Here is a 17,893-nt window from a genome sequence, read left to right as displayed (position 1 = left end):
ACCAAATATGATATTTCAGTGAATGTGGAAATTAAAGGCTTAATGCCTTTAATTTTAGAAGTACAGAATATTATTTCCTTGCTCTCCTGCAATTATGAAGCATTTACTTTGTCTGTTATATCATGACATATCATGACATTTAGATATATTCAAATTATTTTGTATTTTTAAAACTTATAAACTACAACTTTATGTTCCCAGAACAAACACTAATTTTGAATGATACAATGACCATGCTCCAAAGGTGCTTTTTCAAGAGGCAACTGGATTTTCTGGTTTTTCTTTGAAGATGTTTTGCTTTTCATCTAAGAAGCTTCTTCAGCTCTGAAGCCTTTTGAAAAACACCTATGGGACAACCATGACCTGGAGGACTGAGAATCTCCATAGACCAGGGCTGTCAAATTCCAGGCCTGCAGGTCGGATGCATCATGCACTGGCCATGGTCACGCCCAGTTTAGTAAGGGGAGGAAAGTCCCAATATGACACGTAACACCGGTGTGATGATGTGAGTTTGACAACCCCACCATAGACATTTACAATGACCATGGCAACATTTGCTAGAAGAGACATTTCTCTTTATTGAGATGCAAACACTTCTGGCTAAAGAATACAGGTAGTCTTCAACTTACAACAGTTCATTTAGTGACCATTCAAAGTTACAACAGCACTAAAAAAAATGACTTATGACTGTTTTTCACACTTACAATTGTTGAAGCCTCTCCATGGTCATGTAATTAAACTTCAGATGCTTAGCAAATGACTCTTATTTATAACATTTATAAAAACGTCTGAATTATAGTAAGTTGTAGGAAGCAGTAAAAAGTTCAAACAATATACAATAAATCATAGTACTACATGCATTGCATATGAAATGATTCCTTCCATATTATTTCAAGGGATCTAGGAGGCCATGATTGCCTTTGTTTGTAATTTCTTTTACCCATTTAGGGAAATATTAGCTCATAATATATCCAAATTTCAAGGGATCTAGGAGGCCATGATTGCCTTTGTTTGTAATTTCTTTTACCCATTTAGGGAAATATTAGCTCATAATATATCCAATTCTATCTCTGTTGTCATTAGCTGGAATTAACTATGGAAAGGAGTGATGGAGATCAGGAAGTATGTACATTTAGAGATTGGTAATTATTTCAGACAACAGTTTACACCTGTACATAAATTTCTTGCAACTAGGAAATTAAAAGTTCGTAATTTTGTTTTAAGGCATGCTGCCAAATATAACAAATCTGTACTGTGTCTGCGCAGTACAGACACTATGTTGGGAGACAGACTTTCTCAGAGCAGGAATCCTGAAAATGTCAGTAAATATCATTTAGCACTGGGTGTGAGAAAAATAAAGCAGTACTTCTGTAAAACCTTGGGAAGAATGGGAAGAAATGGTGCTGGGCTTAAATTTGAATGGGTATATAAGAAAGATCAGCAGGTTAATTGGAAGCAATTCTGATTGAAGTAGCTTCAGATTTTTTACTAGCTTTGCCATGTTGAATTTTCCAGGAAGCTTCAGCCAAGTTTTTGCCAGCCTAAGGGTGATTTGCCATTCATTACAACCCTTTACTTTGACAAGGTTGAAGTCTGAGCACATTCTTTCTGATCTTACACCATTGTTCTTTAGTTACACAGTTCTAGAGCATCAAATAGTGCCTAGATTTATGAAGCAGAACCTATTTCTATGTTTTGGGAGTTGATCACACTTTTCAGAACTTAGAAAGGTATAAGTTTCCCTCCATGTTGTTTCAGGAATATTGTATGGCATGTCATATTACTAAGGTAATATGGAAATGTTCATATGAAAATGTTTATTAGTTCTTTATATATAGTGATATATTTACTGGGAAACATTAAGGTTATTTGTACAATTTATGTGGTTCTTCTATACTGGAGTTTCTAGAACTGGGTAGAAAAAAAATATAAGCAGCATTCACTTTTAGAACAACATGGTAATTAGGTGAAGCAAGAAACTAACATAATTTTTACAACTTCTTTTGCAAACTTAAATTCTCATTGTAGAAAGAAATATTACAGATGATCCAAAATTGTAGGAGCCCTACTGCTATTTCTGATCATTTTATTCTTCAAAGTGAAGGATGTAATGCTTGAATTACCATTTATTGCTCTATGAAGGCAACAGTAACAGTGTTTTCACTGTATCTAGAATGCCTGCTGTATGCTCTACATAGTATATAGAGGTGTTTGTCAATTTCATAATCAAGTAATTCTTGAACACTTCAAAGTTGAAATTCTATGGACCATGTTACTAACAGGATATAAACTATTTGTTGCTAGCATGCTAGCTGACACAGACTTTACTTTGCAGACTAAAAACTTCAGTTGATAAAAAATAAATTAAGAATTACTCATATCTGTATTCATTATGGAATCTATGATTGAGACAGTTTTATTTCCTTTGCAAAAAAACTGCGTTAAAAAAAAAGAAAAGAACCTGGAATAGAGGAAAATAAAGTTTCTCATTTTGGGATACATGTAACAAAAGCCATTCATCTTATTACCCATCCTTATTTTCATTCACCTAAGACATGACAAGATATTAACAATTTAATTAAACATAATTATATATGAAAAATTAAGCTCAGCTAGCAGTCAAAAATTGTCACATAAAAATATCCATTCTCTAAGATAAATAATTCAACATAACAAAACGTGGGAAATACTTCTAGATAGTTAAATACTTTAAATCATTTTCACAAATGCACATTTAAATTAAGGAAAAGCTTCAATTGAAGTACAATTGATGTTATTAGCCCATGGGTTTGCTCTGACATAATATTTAAATGTACAGTTTGTTGAAGACAGTACAAAGAAATCAATGCTAAAGGGTAGGATATTAAACTTTTTGGCATAGTCTGTACAAATTCATCAATTCCTTATTTTATTACACTTGCAATCTAGTTTCAGATATACTATTGTATTCGTTTTTCACTTTTTTTTACAAAGAAGTGTCTTCTCCAATCTATTGGAAAAATGGGGAAGAGGTAATGCTCATAGATTTCTCCCTGCACTCCCATCCTTTCTATTCTTGACTTCCTGCAAAAATCTGCTCAGAAAAGTTGGGGACCTTCAGATAATGTGATAGGTGGCAGAGGGGCATATTAATATAGCACTTAGCAATAGACTTATATATCGCTTTACAGTGCTTTACAGCCCTCTCAAAGCGGTTTACAGAGTCAGCCTATTGCCCCCAACAATCTGGGTCATCATTTTACCAACCTTGGAAGGATAGAAGGCTGAGTGAACCTTGAGCCTGATGAGATTTGAACTGCCAAATTGCAGGCAGCCAGCAGGCAGCAGAAGTAGCCTGCAGTACTGCACTCTAACTACTGCGCCACCATGGCTCAATATCTTTTTAAAGGCAGGCATTCCTTAAGATAAAAGATCTTAGTGATAAAAAATGCCATCACAGTTTGAGTCTGTCAAGTTTGACAATCTGTACATCTGAAACAGCAGAAACTGAGTCATACCATACTTCCACAAGAGGTTGACACAATGTAAGCTGCACAGTAACCTAAGGTTTGATATACCTAGTATTATACACGCACACCACACATCGACAACATACACACTCACACACACATTCTACTTTTCCTTCATGAGTTCAGGAAGATGACGCACCTAGTACTCCCTCTTATTTTTACCTCCACAGAAGATAGTGTTTTGGTCTAGTGGTTAAGACCCAAGGCTAGAAACTAGGAGACTGTGAATTCTTGTTCCTACCTTAGGCATGTAAGCCAGCTGGGTGACTGTGGGTCAGTCACTGTCTCTCATCCCAACTCATCTCACAGCGTTATTATGGGGGGGGGGAGATAAGAAGGAGTATTGGATATGTTTGATGTCTTGAGTTATTTATAAAAATAATAAAGATGGGATAAAATTATTTTTAAAAGTTAGAAACACATATGATTAAGAAAAATAATCAAATAGTTCTATCGTATTATTAGTTGACTAGTCAAACTCTACCCTTTTATCTATTTATATGAACCCTATAGGTAGAGTTACATATTAAACTGGAAAGCGTAGAACTATTGCCTTTAGATTCTCATTGTCAGGATTTGACAGTTCTGAGGAGCTACAGTAGGGTTCTACAGTAGAACATTTGAGGGAAGTTAGGTTTTTTAGGATCTACCCCTGCTAGTTAATACCATTACAATGCATACTGTCACTGGTTATTAACCCTTGCTTTCTACTGTATATTATTAGAGCTATTTGAAGTACAACAGCAATAAATAAATAAACAATAAATACATTTATATCAGAACTTGCTATTCCAGGCCAGAAGTCAAACTTTTTGCATATCTAGTTGTTGTATTCAGCACAACATTTAAAAGTATGTTTCAAATTGTTATTCTCAAGAAGTGGTGTATGTAGATTACACTGTAACAGATGTTAGAGAATTGCTATGCCTTGTTGAAATTACTGATTAATATTATTACATTTCTTTTATTATAACAGACTCTCTATTCTTTATGCCCCCATAAATTATTCTACTAGATAATTCAAAGACATAACTGCATTTTGAACTTTCTCTGGAAAGGTAATTAGGGAATGAGTGTAATGCTCAAAGAATAGCAGAATTCATATAGAATCACTTAGAAAACTAGAAGTATGTTCTAATCTCGATAAGGCTGTACTATAAGTTGATATAATCACACTACAGATAGCAAGGTCTAGAATCAGCCTTCAAAAAGAATCATATTTCAAACAAGTTTTCACACTGTCAAAAGTGCCACACAAGGACTATAAGCCTGAACACTGCAGTATTTAAAAATTTCCAAATGTTGATACAAAATTATTTTAATTTTAATAATTATATTTAAATTTATAATCTCTAGCTCTCCAGATGTCACTGAATTGTAGAAGCCAAGAGTGAACGATGTTGGATACTATAAGTCTGCATCACAGAACGGCTACAGACTGCAAACAGACTTTCAAAGGGAAGCTTCAATTTCCTAGAAAGTTCTTAGGAAGATTCTCAGTCATCCAGATCATTTGTTCCAAAGGTGCTTACTGGGCTTACTTGTTTTTCTTTGAAGATGTTTTGCTTCTCAAGAAGCTCTTGGATGAGAAGCGAAACATCTTCAAAGAAAAACAAGAAAGTCCAGTTGCCTCTTGAAAATGCACCTTTGGGATTCCTAGAAAGTTACATTCATTCCCTGCTTTCAATGCTTTGATGAAATTTCCAAGTCTTTTGCTACTGAAGGTAAAAGGAGAACAAGTGTAGGATTTATTCTGTCAGTTTAAGATTATGCTTGTGTTCTTTATTTTTGCTTAATATTCAAAATACTACCTTCTAAAACCTTATTGACATCCTTTATGTATTTAAAGGTTTTAATCATGTACCAACTTCCACTTCTATCCTTCAGGCTGTACATATTCATTTCCTCCAATGTCTTCTGATATGTTTTGTCTTTCAAACTTTGAACCATTTTGCTTGCTCTGACTAAAGCCCTATGTAGCAGGATTAGGACCTCCTTTTTTCTGCTGACCCCTTTGCCCTGTACCCCAAATTACATTCCCAGTGAAGTGTTGAGGCTTGAAGCTCACAGCCAATATTAAGATTCAGTTCTGGACTAGGATTCTAATCTCAGGATTTAGAATTATGTTTGACCCTACAGGCCTGATGCCTTTGCTGTTGTTAGACTATTGCTAACCCATTGGCATCATAGCTATATAGCAGAACTTTCCAGTCTTGACCTCCCCTTCTGAATATTTAGGCCAATTAACCCTGGAACTGTGAAATCAATAGTAAATGAGATTCAGGGACATTGATCGTTAAAATGATATCTCCAGTACCTTTGAATTATATTGCCAAATGCCAGATAGCCACAAGCCCTCTACTTCAGTCTACTATACAGTACAATCTAACCCTAAGCAAATAGAGATGAGACTTTTCCAGAGTCCACTTTGATACCCTCCCATCAGTATCATTGGTGGGAAGATTTTGTGGGTGTCCTTATTTGCAATGACTTTGCCCTTGTGGATCCAATAAGGTACTCTCAAACATGTTCTCCTATAGTGTTCCTTTTATGATGCCCCCAAAGGTGATCTGATTACTGCAATCATTTGGCATACAATGGAAACTTTGATAAATTTTATGTTTATTATTTTTAAGGAATGCTAATCTCACACTCACATATCAGGCAGCCAAATATATTCACCAGGTTACACAACTGCATAAACTTTTAAGTAGATATATCATTTTATTATCTTGATTTTTCCCCCTTCCCCCTTCCCCCCCAATAATGAATAGCTGTGTCAAACTCACTTATTTTTTAATTTTAAAGGCTGGTCAAACACTATCGTAAAGATATTTCATTAATAACTGGTATTAGCATAATAAAGAAAATAGAAAACACCATCAATAAAGTGTGATTCTTTGCTATAGCTTTGGAGATCTGGATTACGTGGTTGGCTTGTAACTGATTGCCTTACCCTATATGCTGTAACAAGATTCCTTTACCTTATACCGTGTAGCAAACTGCTTGACTAAAAATAATAAGGAGAGCATGGGAGAGAAAGAGGCAGGCAAGTTTGCTACAAGCACATAATAAATTTACTGTGCACATCCCTAACGTATTCACAATATAATAAGACATGCCAAATTGTTTTGTCCAACTCCTGAGATGCAAAGTACAGTCCTTTTAGTGGGGTCCTATTATCTACCTTCCAGCAGAGCAGATGGAAAATGTTAAATTGAGCATGCAAGAAAGTAATGTTTAGGCAGTTCCAAAGTAAAGAGACATTTGGCCGATTGTGGACTTTGTTTCAGATTTAAATTCCAGTGTTTACAACTGTAAGAAACTAATTCAACTAATTTTGTGATTCCAGTCCAAGACTTGTTGTTTAAGAAATGCCCTGACTTGATCATATGATTCTATTTTTAATAGAAGTAGTATATGTCATACAATACCAACAGATATCAAAACAATTACCAAGTAATGAAATGTTAAAATCACTTTCTATTCTTCAGTGGCTAAATCTTAACTTGATCATTCTAGGATGTCTCTTTTAGATCATACTGGAGTATATTCAAATTTGGCACAATGTGAGTCAATGCACCAATTCCCCATTGGCTGGAAGAATGAAATGCAGGCATATTTGGACAATACAGAAACACACATATACCGTACTTCCTAGTTCTAGCAATCCCTATCAGACAGTCTAGTTCCCAGGTTTGCTACAGAGGTTTAATTTGCTAGACTCCCTCAATCTGCAACACATGCTAGAGGAAGCTGCTACACTATTCCCACTATTTTTTCAAGCTGACAAACCATCTATTTACATGTTGGTTCCTCTGTTACAGGCATTTATAACTGCAAATTTCACAACTGGATACTGTTTCTCCTTCCATATTTTATTCTTCACAGGGATGTGTGATGTGCACAGGAAATATCTAAATCTCATTTAATTCATCTACTCAGTGGGGATTTGGATCAATCTCTGCCATCTTCGTCTTCCATCTAGAATTTCGGAAGATGGGTTTATTCTATCTTTGCAAGGCACTTTTATCTATTAATATATATTACCATACAATAGATAAGTTGTCAAAATTGATTACATTATTAGCTGTGGCAAATAAAAACATTCATTTATCCTTTGGTCAGAATAAAATTGCTAGTATATATCATTAAGTACTAAATGTAACTTGCACAGAAAATGCTTTGCTGAGGACTTCAAAAACTTTAAAAATAAGGTATGGAATTGAATGTGTTCATGTGTAATATATGATATTTTACAAGGCCACAAATTCCAAAGGATAGAGAAAGATTATCACAGAAATATAGAAGCAGTATTATATTCTGTACGAATCACAATTGTTCCTTAAACTTCAAAGCAGAATCTGATTGGTTTTCTATCTGTAACTGATACATTCAGACAAAAATAATAAAGCAACCTGACTAATATTTAAAACAGCTTGGAGACAATTAAAAACATATTTCATTTATAAGGCACTTCCATCAGGTATCAAATGATGTTTAGAGAGCAACATTTAAATTGTTTGCTTCCAGTTTATCTTAAAAATATGCATCCCAGAAGTATTAACAATGTTCTTTAAAATCATACTTTCATGAAATGTTTTGTTTAGAAACATTTAGCTGAAAAAGAAAATGAATGGTATGTTGTAAACAGAATTGGAATTGCCCACACACAAAAAATGAAAAGGCAGCTAACATTTGTTAACTCAGAAAAATCCTTTCCCTCTCATCCCTCTTGAGCTTCAGCAAATACTAATTTAAAATGAGTCTTGTGTAACTCAAAATTTGACTTTCCTTAGGGCAAACACTACAAATTACCTCAATTCTAATTTACCTACCTTGAAACATTGACAATAGCATTGGAAATACTATCTTTACTCAGATGGAGATCTGGCAATAAATTTAATGATGTTTGACTTCAGATAAATGTAAGTTGACATACAAGTTAAAAATTATAAAGGAGTTTATGAACAATTTAGATTGAATCATGTAGCCCCTTTAGAATTGCATAAATGAAAATTCTATAAGACTTATTAATCATTCCTTCTAAAATTATTGATTTTCTGGAAGGCAAATTAAAATGTATATATTCTTCATTACCTATACTTTCCAGACCTCATATAAATTGCTAAATATTTTGAACGAGGTTGCTTGCCACTAAAAGGTACAAATCATCAAAAGCATATAATGTGGGATTTAAATCAGGCTGTAGGTTATTATTGCTAAATAACTAAATTATTCAAAATTTATGCACCATGGTAAACCAGGACAGATACAACCTAGTCTTTTAATATAGTGGCTATAAATAAATATTGTATTTCTGGGACAACTTTTGAGGCAAAGATAAAGGATCTATATAGCATGCTATATAGGATCTATATAGTTGGATGTGATCACCAATCTTTATTTTTAGCAGTAGAAAACTAGGGTGTTTTTTTTCTGCAGAAAATAAAAGTCGACCCACATGTTCCTATTAATTTGTCTGATAAGAATTTTTATGAAATAGAGTTGAGACATTTTTATGTGTATTTTAGAAACAGCAATCTATCCATTCATGCAATAGCTACAGACAAAGATCCACACGGCATTAAGTAACTGATGGTTTTATATATGGTTTTTTACAACAAACAGCTATAGGTCTGGATGACCTATAATTTAAAGCCATGTATGATTTGCAAACCTCAGAAGCTTGATTCATAATAAAGAAAATATAAACAAACCACTTAATACAATAGGTGATTAAATGCTTAAATTAAAAACTCAAGGAGAGAACCAACATAAAACTAAGGAGAAATTTCCAGACAGACTAATTAATCAGTGGAATGACTTGCCTCGAGAAATTGTGAGTACTCCAATGTTGGAGGTTTTTAAGAAGAGATTGGACAAAACATTTGTCTGAAATGGTATAGGTCTCCTGCTTGAGCAGGGGGTTGGACTAGAAGACCTTCAAGGTCCCTTTTAACTCTTGTTATTCTGTTATCAATAAAACTATGCAATCCAAATTCATGTAATTTCTAATATTGTTTTATCAATATTACCATAAAACATTTGGCTACTGCACAGACAACTGAATAATATTATATATTTTTAAATGTATAATGCGAATACCCTTTTTGGTAAGCAGGAATTAAGTCCATTGCTATCTGACAATAAAAAGAGATAAGAACAAGAAAAGAGATTGCTGATATTGCGAAACCTGAAATTATGCAACACATTGCTTTTGTAAATAGTGAGCCACAGAAAGTATTTAGAGTTTGTTCTCTCAGTATCTAAGTCCCTTTATTGAAAGACTAACATCTAGGGAGGGAGGGAGGGAGAGAGAGAGAGAGAGAGAGAGAGAGAGAGAGAGAGAGAGAGAGAATATGAATGAAAAAAATAAGACAATAAGGTACCGTATTTTTTGGAGTATAAGATGCACCAGAGTATAAGATGCACCAAGATTTTGAAGAGGCAAATTAAAAAAAAAGGTTTTGCACTCTGCAGACCTCCAAAAAACAGCCCATTTTTTGTGAAAACAGGCCCTTAAAAAAAAAAAGAGCATGAATAGCCTTTAGGAGGCTTGTAGAGTGCCCCTACCCCCCAACAAATGAGCAAAAAATGGCCCGTTTTTTGCAAAAACAGGCCTGTTGTTTTGCTCATTTCTACCTTCCCCAGCCCCCAGGAGCACTCTGGAAGCCTCCTAAAGGTTTGCACGGCCATTTTGGTGAAGGGAGTGAGGTTTCGGAAGGCAAAAAATGCTGTATTCAGTGTGTAAGACACACCCAGATTTTCAGTCTCTTTTTTGAGGGAAAAGGTGCATCTTTTCCCTCAAAAAATACGGTAATAATGCCAGCATGTTAGTTTAGGAATAACATCAGCAGCAATCTCTGAATAGTAAACTTGGATGATAATATATCCAGCCTTAAAAAATCTCAGCTTTTAAACAATTAGGTCAGCGTCACCATTTATGCTTTATTACTACAATCTTCTCACTAAAACATAATTTTATAACCTTACACATTGTGTAGACTATTCCAACATCAGTCTCTGGGATTTTCACATAGATTCACTAAAACACCATTGTCTGAAATCCTGGAAGCTACTTTCATTTTGTGTAGAAAGTACGTTTACTAAATCTACTAAGCTAAATCTTGATTCCATGTCTAGGTCCTAATTGTATATTTCACAATATGAATGGATCTGAATGAGCAAATAATGTGGCCAACAAAAGCAGAAAAGATTCAAAATGGACAGTACTTCAAATAAGAAATATTTGAAGTAGCACTATGTTGCATTGTTTTGAGCAAGCCAAAGGATTTAAACCAACTTTAATGCTTGTTTCAAAAAAGATTCTATAGTATTTGTGCACAACTTCAGTAAAAACCAAGAGTTTTGATTCTGCTTGAAAATAAATTAATGATAGCTTCTTTTTCAACTTCCTTTTAAGTTTTCTTCAGTATTACAAATCCACATTCTTTTACTTACCTTAAATTCTGAAGATCTGATTTTAAAAACGTTGCCATGTTCTGGGAAAGATTACTTCCATGAGGATGACATCCGAAACCATCTTCAACAACCAAATAATAGACTCTCTGAATAACTACTTGGACTTGGATTGCAGTGCTTTCAGTTGTCCCTTGCATTTCCACAGCATCAAGAAGAGAATCATTCAAGGAAATAACCGATACCTTAGATTCAATATTGAAACAACTCTCTGTATTTTTAGAAGTCTTCATATTGGAACAGGAAATCTATTTTTAAAAAATCCTCAAATTACTGCACAAATTATTGGGAAATTAATTATCACATTTTTTTAGAAGTCCAAAGTCCAAACTATCCAGGTTAGTTTTTCCTGGTTTACAAAAATTGCTGAAACAGTTTCTACCAACAATGATGAATATGGCAGCAATAGCCTCAAAATGCAGGGCTATAAAACTGGGGTCATACTCATTTATTCAGAAGTGAAAGACGTGCAAAGTTTCCCTCTTGCTGCCTTTAACTGTGTTTTTCAGAATGTATTCCAGAACTAGTTGGATATCATCTTTATACCAAATCAATTTGTGTTCTGGAGAATACTGAACAAAAATTAGGCTACATCCATTTCTAAAAATAGAGAAGTTAGCTTCAATATAAAAGTAGTATCAGGCCTAAGCACATTTTTTAATGAAATACCGCTATATATTTATAAACTATGTTCTAAAAAAACTGAAATATCAAAGAACAATCATTAAACAGACAACAGAACATTATTTTATTGGGGGAAAAAACTTTAACAGGAAGGTTTAAGAGGAAGTCCAATGAAGGCCAAAGCACTTGGTTCAAGCTTAGCTTAAGAGAAATATGAAATTAATGAAAGATGATTAAGATAATAGTGATTTATTAAAATGATTTAAGATTATTTAAAGCAGAGTAAAACCTAACCCATGAGTAGGCCTTCAGCCAAATTCCATCTTCCTTAATATTTCCTCCATTTAGATTCCATTCCCTCTGTGCCATGGGCACTTTTACATATATCCAAGTCAGTGGGCTTCAAAACCTACAAGAGCCAGCACAACCACACAGGTCCCTCAGCAACACATACACAAGGATTCAAAAGCTAGTACTCTACTTTTTCCCACTTCTACTACACCTCGTCCTACTGCTCATTCAATGATTACTCCTTATATGATCTTTGAAGAATTGAGGCCTTTGAACTATGGTGCTGGAGAAGACTCCTTCGAGTCCCTTGGATTGCAAGGCGATCAAACCGGTCAGTCCTAGAGGAGATCAACCCTGACTGCTCCTTAGAAGGCCAGATCCTGAAGAGGAGACTCAAATACTTTGGCCACCTAATGAGAAGGAAGGACTCACTGGAGAAGAGTCTAATGCTGGGAAAGATTGAGGTCAAAAGAAGAAGGGTACGACAGAGAATGAGGTGGCTGGGAGTCACTGAAGCATTTGGCGTGAGATTAAATGGACTCCGGGGGATGGAAGAGGACAGAAAGGCCTGGAGGAATGTTGTTCATGGGGCTGCAATAGATCGCAACTAACAACAACAACAACAACAATGTATGAGTTCTACTGCTAGAGAACAGTATCTCTTTCTATCTGCATTTTGGGCTTTTTCAGGTTACTTTACAAAAACTAACAAATACCAGGACCCCTAACTACCTCTCTGCTCTGCTTTTACAACAAACAATTGCTGTGCATGCTAGTGACAGGACTTAAAGGGACAGGACAACAGTAATACAGGTGCTGGCCATTTTGTAGGCAGTCTGTCCTCTCAAAAAGGACAGTCTTTTTCGTTTTAAAAGAAGAAGTTTTTCTACACAGAAAAACCCTACTCTATTCAGGAGAAGTAGGAAAAGATAGCTCCCTATCCCTTCCAGATGCAGGGAATCTTTATGCAGGAAAAGACATGGAATCAGTAGCTTCTATGTCCTTCAGCAGAAATCAAGAGATTCTTTCATGATATGATGGTTTGTTTCTAAGTTCTCCCAAATAGGCAGGGTTTTAAGAAAGAGACAGGTTTGTTATCCAGGTCTCTTTGAGTCACACAAGGATCTGCCAGTACTATTTTAGACTAATTATCTTCTGTAGTAAATTATTCTGGCTACTTATTATCCCAACACATTTTCTATCTAGGAGAAAGAGAAAGAAGTCTGCAAGAGAAAAAAAAAAGATTGCAAACACAGCTCTAAACCGCTCTGTAAAAATTGTTTTTGTTTTTAAAAATGTGAAATGTTTGAGAAAGCAGGGAATTCCTTCAAATGAAGAGATCAATAAATATTTATTTAAATCAGGGGGAAGTGCTAATTCCTGGTAAAGAAACTATACTTCGAGAAAAAGGAGCTTTATAAACACATCCATGTTGAAAATTATATATTTAAAGTTTCCCAATTTACTTTGTATCTTTCTCCTACAAAATGCATTTGTATTTATATTTAATTTCTCCAAACTGATTACCAGTAATAAACAAAATATACAGTAAGATTTCTTTAAAATATATCAGAAAATAATACAATTTCAGGGAAGAGTAACAAAAGAAAACTTTTTCCAGATCACATGCATTTTTATTGCAACTTACAATGAATATAAAAACTCCTCACACACCTATTAAAATCCTAAGTTTTTGTGATGTAAAAAAATCTGATCAATACAAATCATTTCATATTTTTTCCCATTTTTAATATAACACATAAACTAATTCAATTGAAAAACTGAAATATTTTAGGGGGGAAATAACAATTAAAACTTATAACAATGTGGTTGTATAAGTGTCCACATCCTTAAACTAATATTTGTTGAAGCACCTTCTGATTTTATGACAGTGTTTAGTCTTTTGGGATAACAGCCTATCAGCATAGCACATCTTGTCCTGGGGATCTTTGCCCACTCTTCCTTGAAAAAGTGCTCTATATTTTCAATTGGATTCAGGCCCAAACTCTGGCTGTGCCACTGCAAAACTTTGATCTTCTTCTGGGGAATCCATTCTTTTGTTTATTTGGCTTACGGTCATTGTCTTACTGAAAGATGAACTTCCTATTCATCTTCAGTATTTTAGCAGAGACCTGAATATTTTGCACCAAAACTGATTGCTGTTTGGAGCTGTTCATAATTCCCTCCATCTTGACTTAAGTCTCAGTTCCAGCTGAAGAAAAACAGCCCCAAAGAATAATGCTGCCACCACCAAGCTTCACTGTGAGTACAGTGTACTTTTGGTGATGTGCAATTATTTTCATGGCAAACATACCTTTTGGAATTGTGGCCCAAAACTTCAACTTAATATCATAAGACCATCACACATTTCCCCTCATGCTTTTGTTGGATTTGATGTAGATTTTTGCAAACTCTAGACACACTTGGATTGGTCTTGCCACCCTATTCCACAGGCCAGACATGAAGACTATGGAAATTGTTGTCACATGTAGTACACACATGTAGTACTTGCCAAATATTCCTGCAGCTCCTCTAATGTTACTATAGCCTCTTGACAGCTTTTCAAGCCAGTTTTCTTCTTCTTTTTAAATGAGATTTGAGGGATATCCAATTCTTGGTAATGTCACTGTTGTGTCATATTTTCTCCACTTGTTAATGATTGTCCTCATTGTGTTCCAGAATATATCCAATGCCTTGGAAATTTTTTATACTCTTCTCCTGACTGGTATCTTCCAACAAGGAGATCCGTTTGACACTTTGTAAGCTCTTTGTAGACCTGTCTACAAAGAGACAGGTCTTTTGCTGTCAGAGGCAAATGAATATAGGTAGGTAGTCCTCCACTTATAATAACTGAGTCCCAAATTTTTGTTAAGTGAGACATTTATTAAGTAAATTTTGCCGCATTTTACAACCTTTCTCGCCACATTTGTCAAGTAAATCACTGTGATTGATAAGTTACCATATTTTTCGGAGTATAAGGCGCACCTTTTTTCCTCAAAAAAGAGGCTGAAAATCTGGGTGCGTCTTATATATCGAATACCGCATTTTTTTGCCTCCCGAAGCCCCGCCCCTTCACAAAAATGGCCGTGCATACCCTTATGGAGGCTTTCAGAGAGCTCCTGGGGGCTGGAAGGGCAGAAATAAGCAAAAATGGACCGTTTTTGCCCCCCGAACCCTCAGCAGCACTCTATAAGCCTCCATAAGGCTATGCATGCAATTTTTTTTTTAACAAAAATGTGCCGTTTTCATGAAAAATGGGCCATTTTTTGCTCATCCCCCCGCCGGAGCACTCTGCAAGTTCCCCCAAGGCTATTCATGCCTTTCATTTGAAAAAAAACAGGCTCGTTTTTTTCAAAAAACAGGCCGTTTTTGGGAGGTTTGCAGAGTGCAAAAACTTTTTTTTTCCTTTCGGAAAGCTCTTTAGTTAGAGTGATTGATGAGATTACATTGATCAAGTGCTGTGCCAGCAGAAACAAGTCTTAGGTGCTGCAGGTTGTCAGTGATTTCCTTCTCCAGCACATGGATAAATACACCTGGAAACATCTACCTACCTACCTACTCTCTCTCTCTCCCTATCTACCTACTGTATTTCTCTCTCTCTCCCTCTACCTAATATCTACCTACTCTCTCCCTCCCTCCCTCCCTACCGTATTTCTCTCTCTTTCTCTCTCGCTCTATCCTTCTACCTACCTATCTACCTACTCTCTCTCTCCCTACCTACCTACTGTATTTCTCTCTCTCTATCCCTCTACTTATCTATCTACCTACTCTCTCTCTCCCTACCTACCTACTGTATTTCTCTCTCTCTCTATCCCTCTATACCTATCTACTCTCTCTCTCTTCCTACCTACCTATTGTATTTCTCTCTCTCTCTCCCTCTCTCTCTCCCTCTATCTACCTACCTACTTTTTTAAAAAATTTACCTCTTCAAAACCTTGGTGCGTCTTATACTCTGGTACGTCTTATATTCCGGAAAATAATAGTAACCTGGTTGTTAAGTGAATTGGCTTCCCCATTGACTTTGCTTGTCAGGAGGTCGCAAAAAGTGCTCACATGATCCCGGGACATTGCAACCTTCAAAAAATACCCGCTGGTTGCCAAGTGTCTGAATTTTGATCATGTGACCATGGGAATGCGGCAATGGTCATCAGTGTGAAAAATGACAAAAGTTACTTTTTTGGTGCCATTGTAACTTTGAATGGCCACTAAACAAATTGATGTAAGTCAAGGACTACCTGTATATATATTAAAAAATCCTACTAGATTAGATGAACTTTATATGGGCTTGATCAGAGTCACCTTAACTGATGGCAGGTATGTACTGACTACTATCTAACATTAGTTTGAATGTGACTGATTAATTCTGAACATAGAGACATTGCTACTTATAAAAAGGTGTGCATACTTATGCAACCACATTATTATTTTTTATTGTTATTCTTGCCCCCAAAAGATTTCAGTTTGTTTTTCAAACAGTTTTTCACTGTCTGTAAAGTGCTCGCCTAGAAACTGGGGAGACTGTGTTTACTCCCACCTTAGGAATGAAAACCAACTGGGTAATTGTAGGTCAGTCACTGTGAGGCAAACCCACCTCACAGGGTTGTAGTTGTGAAAACAGGAGGAAGGAGTATTAGGTATTTTTCCCACCTTGAGTTACTAATAAAGTAATAAAGATGGGATAAAAAATTAACAAATAAATAAAATACATAAAGTCACAAATGGCAACCACATGAGCACAAGCAAGTGAATGGCCAGAACTATGATAACCAGTCACAAGTACAATTTTTTCAGCCTCCCCCCGCCCCCCTGAGTTTGAACAGTTGCTGAACAAGTGATCATTAAATGAAGACCACTTTTACTAGCGGCTGAGGGAGAAAAATGCTTGTAAAAATTATACGAAACGTGTTCCCTATCAAACATTCAAATTTGCTCAAATTGAAACATATGCAAATTCTTGTGTTCATTATTTTCAAAGATTTATTCATCAATTTATTATAAAGCATTAAATCACAAAATAAACATTACCTGATTCACTGCAGTTGTTAAAGAGCAATTGTCTTTTATATCAGATAAATTAAATATCCAGGCTAAAGATACATTCCTTTTAGTAAGCATTGGCTCTTGCAAAAGGGGCTTGTCCATTTCAGTAGATATATCTGTTGATTCTTTAAGAGTGACCTTTTGACTGAAATATGTATTCAGGATAACCGGAATATTTTCATTCTGCAGAAAGAGTTTTTGCCTGAAACAATGGATACATTTTGTTAGCTTTCAAATTATTTTGAATGATGATCTACTTCATTTTTCTGTATCAATTGCTTTCCTGCACTTAAACACAATGAATGAAAATTATTTATTTGTTTTAACAATATGAAGGTATTAAAATAATTTATTTTAATTTAATTAATTAGTCTAAACACAATTAATAATGAACTCAGTTTTAGCTATCCAAAGACATAAAATATTAATCAAACACCAGGTAAAAGATAACTGCACTTCAACATATTTCAAATTTGTATCCTAAGATTTCTTTGCTTCCTTAAAAAAGCACTGAAAATCATAAACGTAACACAAATGCTAAGAGTTATAACAGAGGTTTTATTGATACTTTAATTTAAATACATGGAATGCAATATCGTAAAAAGAATGTGCACAAATAATTTTAATGAAATGTGATTATACAACATTTCTGAATAAACCTGAAATGTTGAAGCCAATTATAAGCAACTTGAGTTATGAAAATTAGAATAGTGGTTACTGTATTCTAAATAGCATAAGACAAATTTTTCCTATGTTTAATATTCTATATTCAAACATTTTTATAGGGCAATAGTAGCAAAGAAAGCAAATTAAAATTATGTTTAATTGTATTTAGGTCCTCCGCTTACACTTGACCAGGATTTTTAATCTTATTTTACAAGTAAAAGAAAGGAAACACAGTGTGTGTGTGTGTGTGTGTGTGTGTGTGTGTGTGTGTGTCCTCTGCC

General features: G+C 35.0%; 1 protein-coding gene across 6 annotated transcripts in view; it reads right to left on the bottom strand.

Annotated features, from left to right (window-relative positions):
• Positions 1 to 17,893, bottom strand: part of SPIDR (scaffold protein involved in DNA repair) — a 247,544-nt gene that overhangs the window by 82,887 nt on the left and 146,764 nt on the right. For 5 of the 6 annotated variants that reach the window (XM_032222617.1, XM_032222619.1, XM_032222620.1 and 2 more), the window contains exons 9-10: positions 16,932 to 17,148; positions 10,974 to 11,239 (exon numbers count right to left, since the gene is read on the bottom strand). In XM_032222617.1, coding sequence (XP_032078508.1) covers positions 10,974 to 11,239; positions 16,932 to 17,148 — 483 coding nt within the window. The remainder of the gene's footprint in view (positions 1 to 10,973; positions 11,240 to 16,931; positions 17,149 to 17,893) is intronic. The other variant, XM_032222618.1, reaches the window with a different exon arrangement.

This window comes from Thamnophis elegans, chromosome 8, assembly GCF_009769535.1.
Source record: "Thamnophis elegans isolate rThaEle1 chromosome 8, rThaEle1.pri, whole genome shotgun sequence".
Taxonomy (NCBI): domain Eukaryota; kingdom Metazoa; phylum Chordata; class Lepidosauria; order Squamata; family Colubridae; genus Thamnophis; species Thamnophis elegans.
This window is presented reverse-complemented; position numbering and strand designations above follow the sequence as displayed.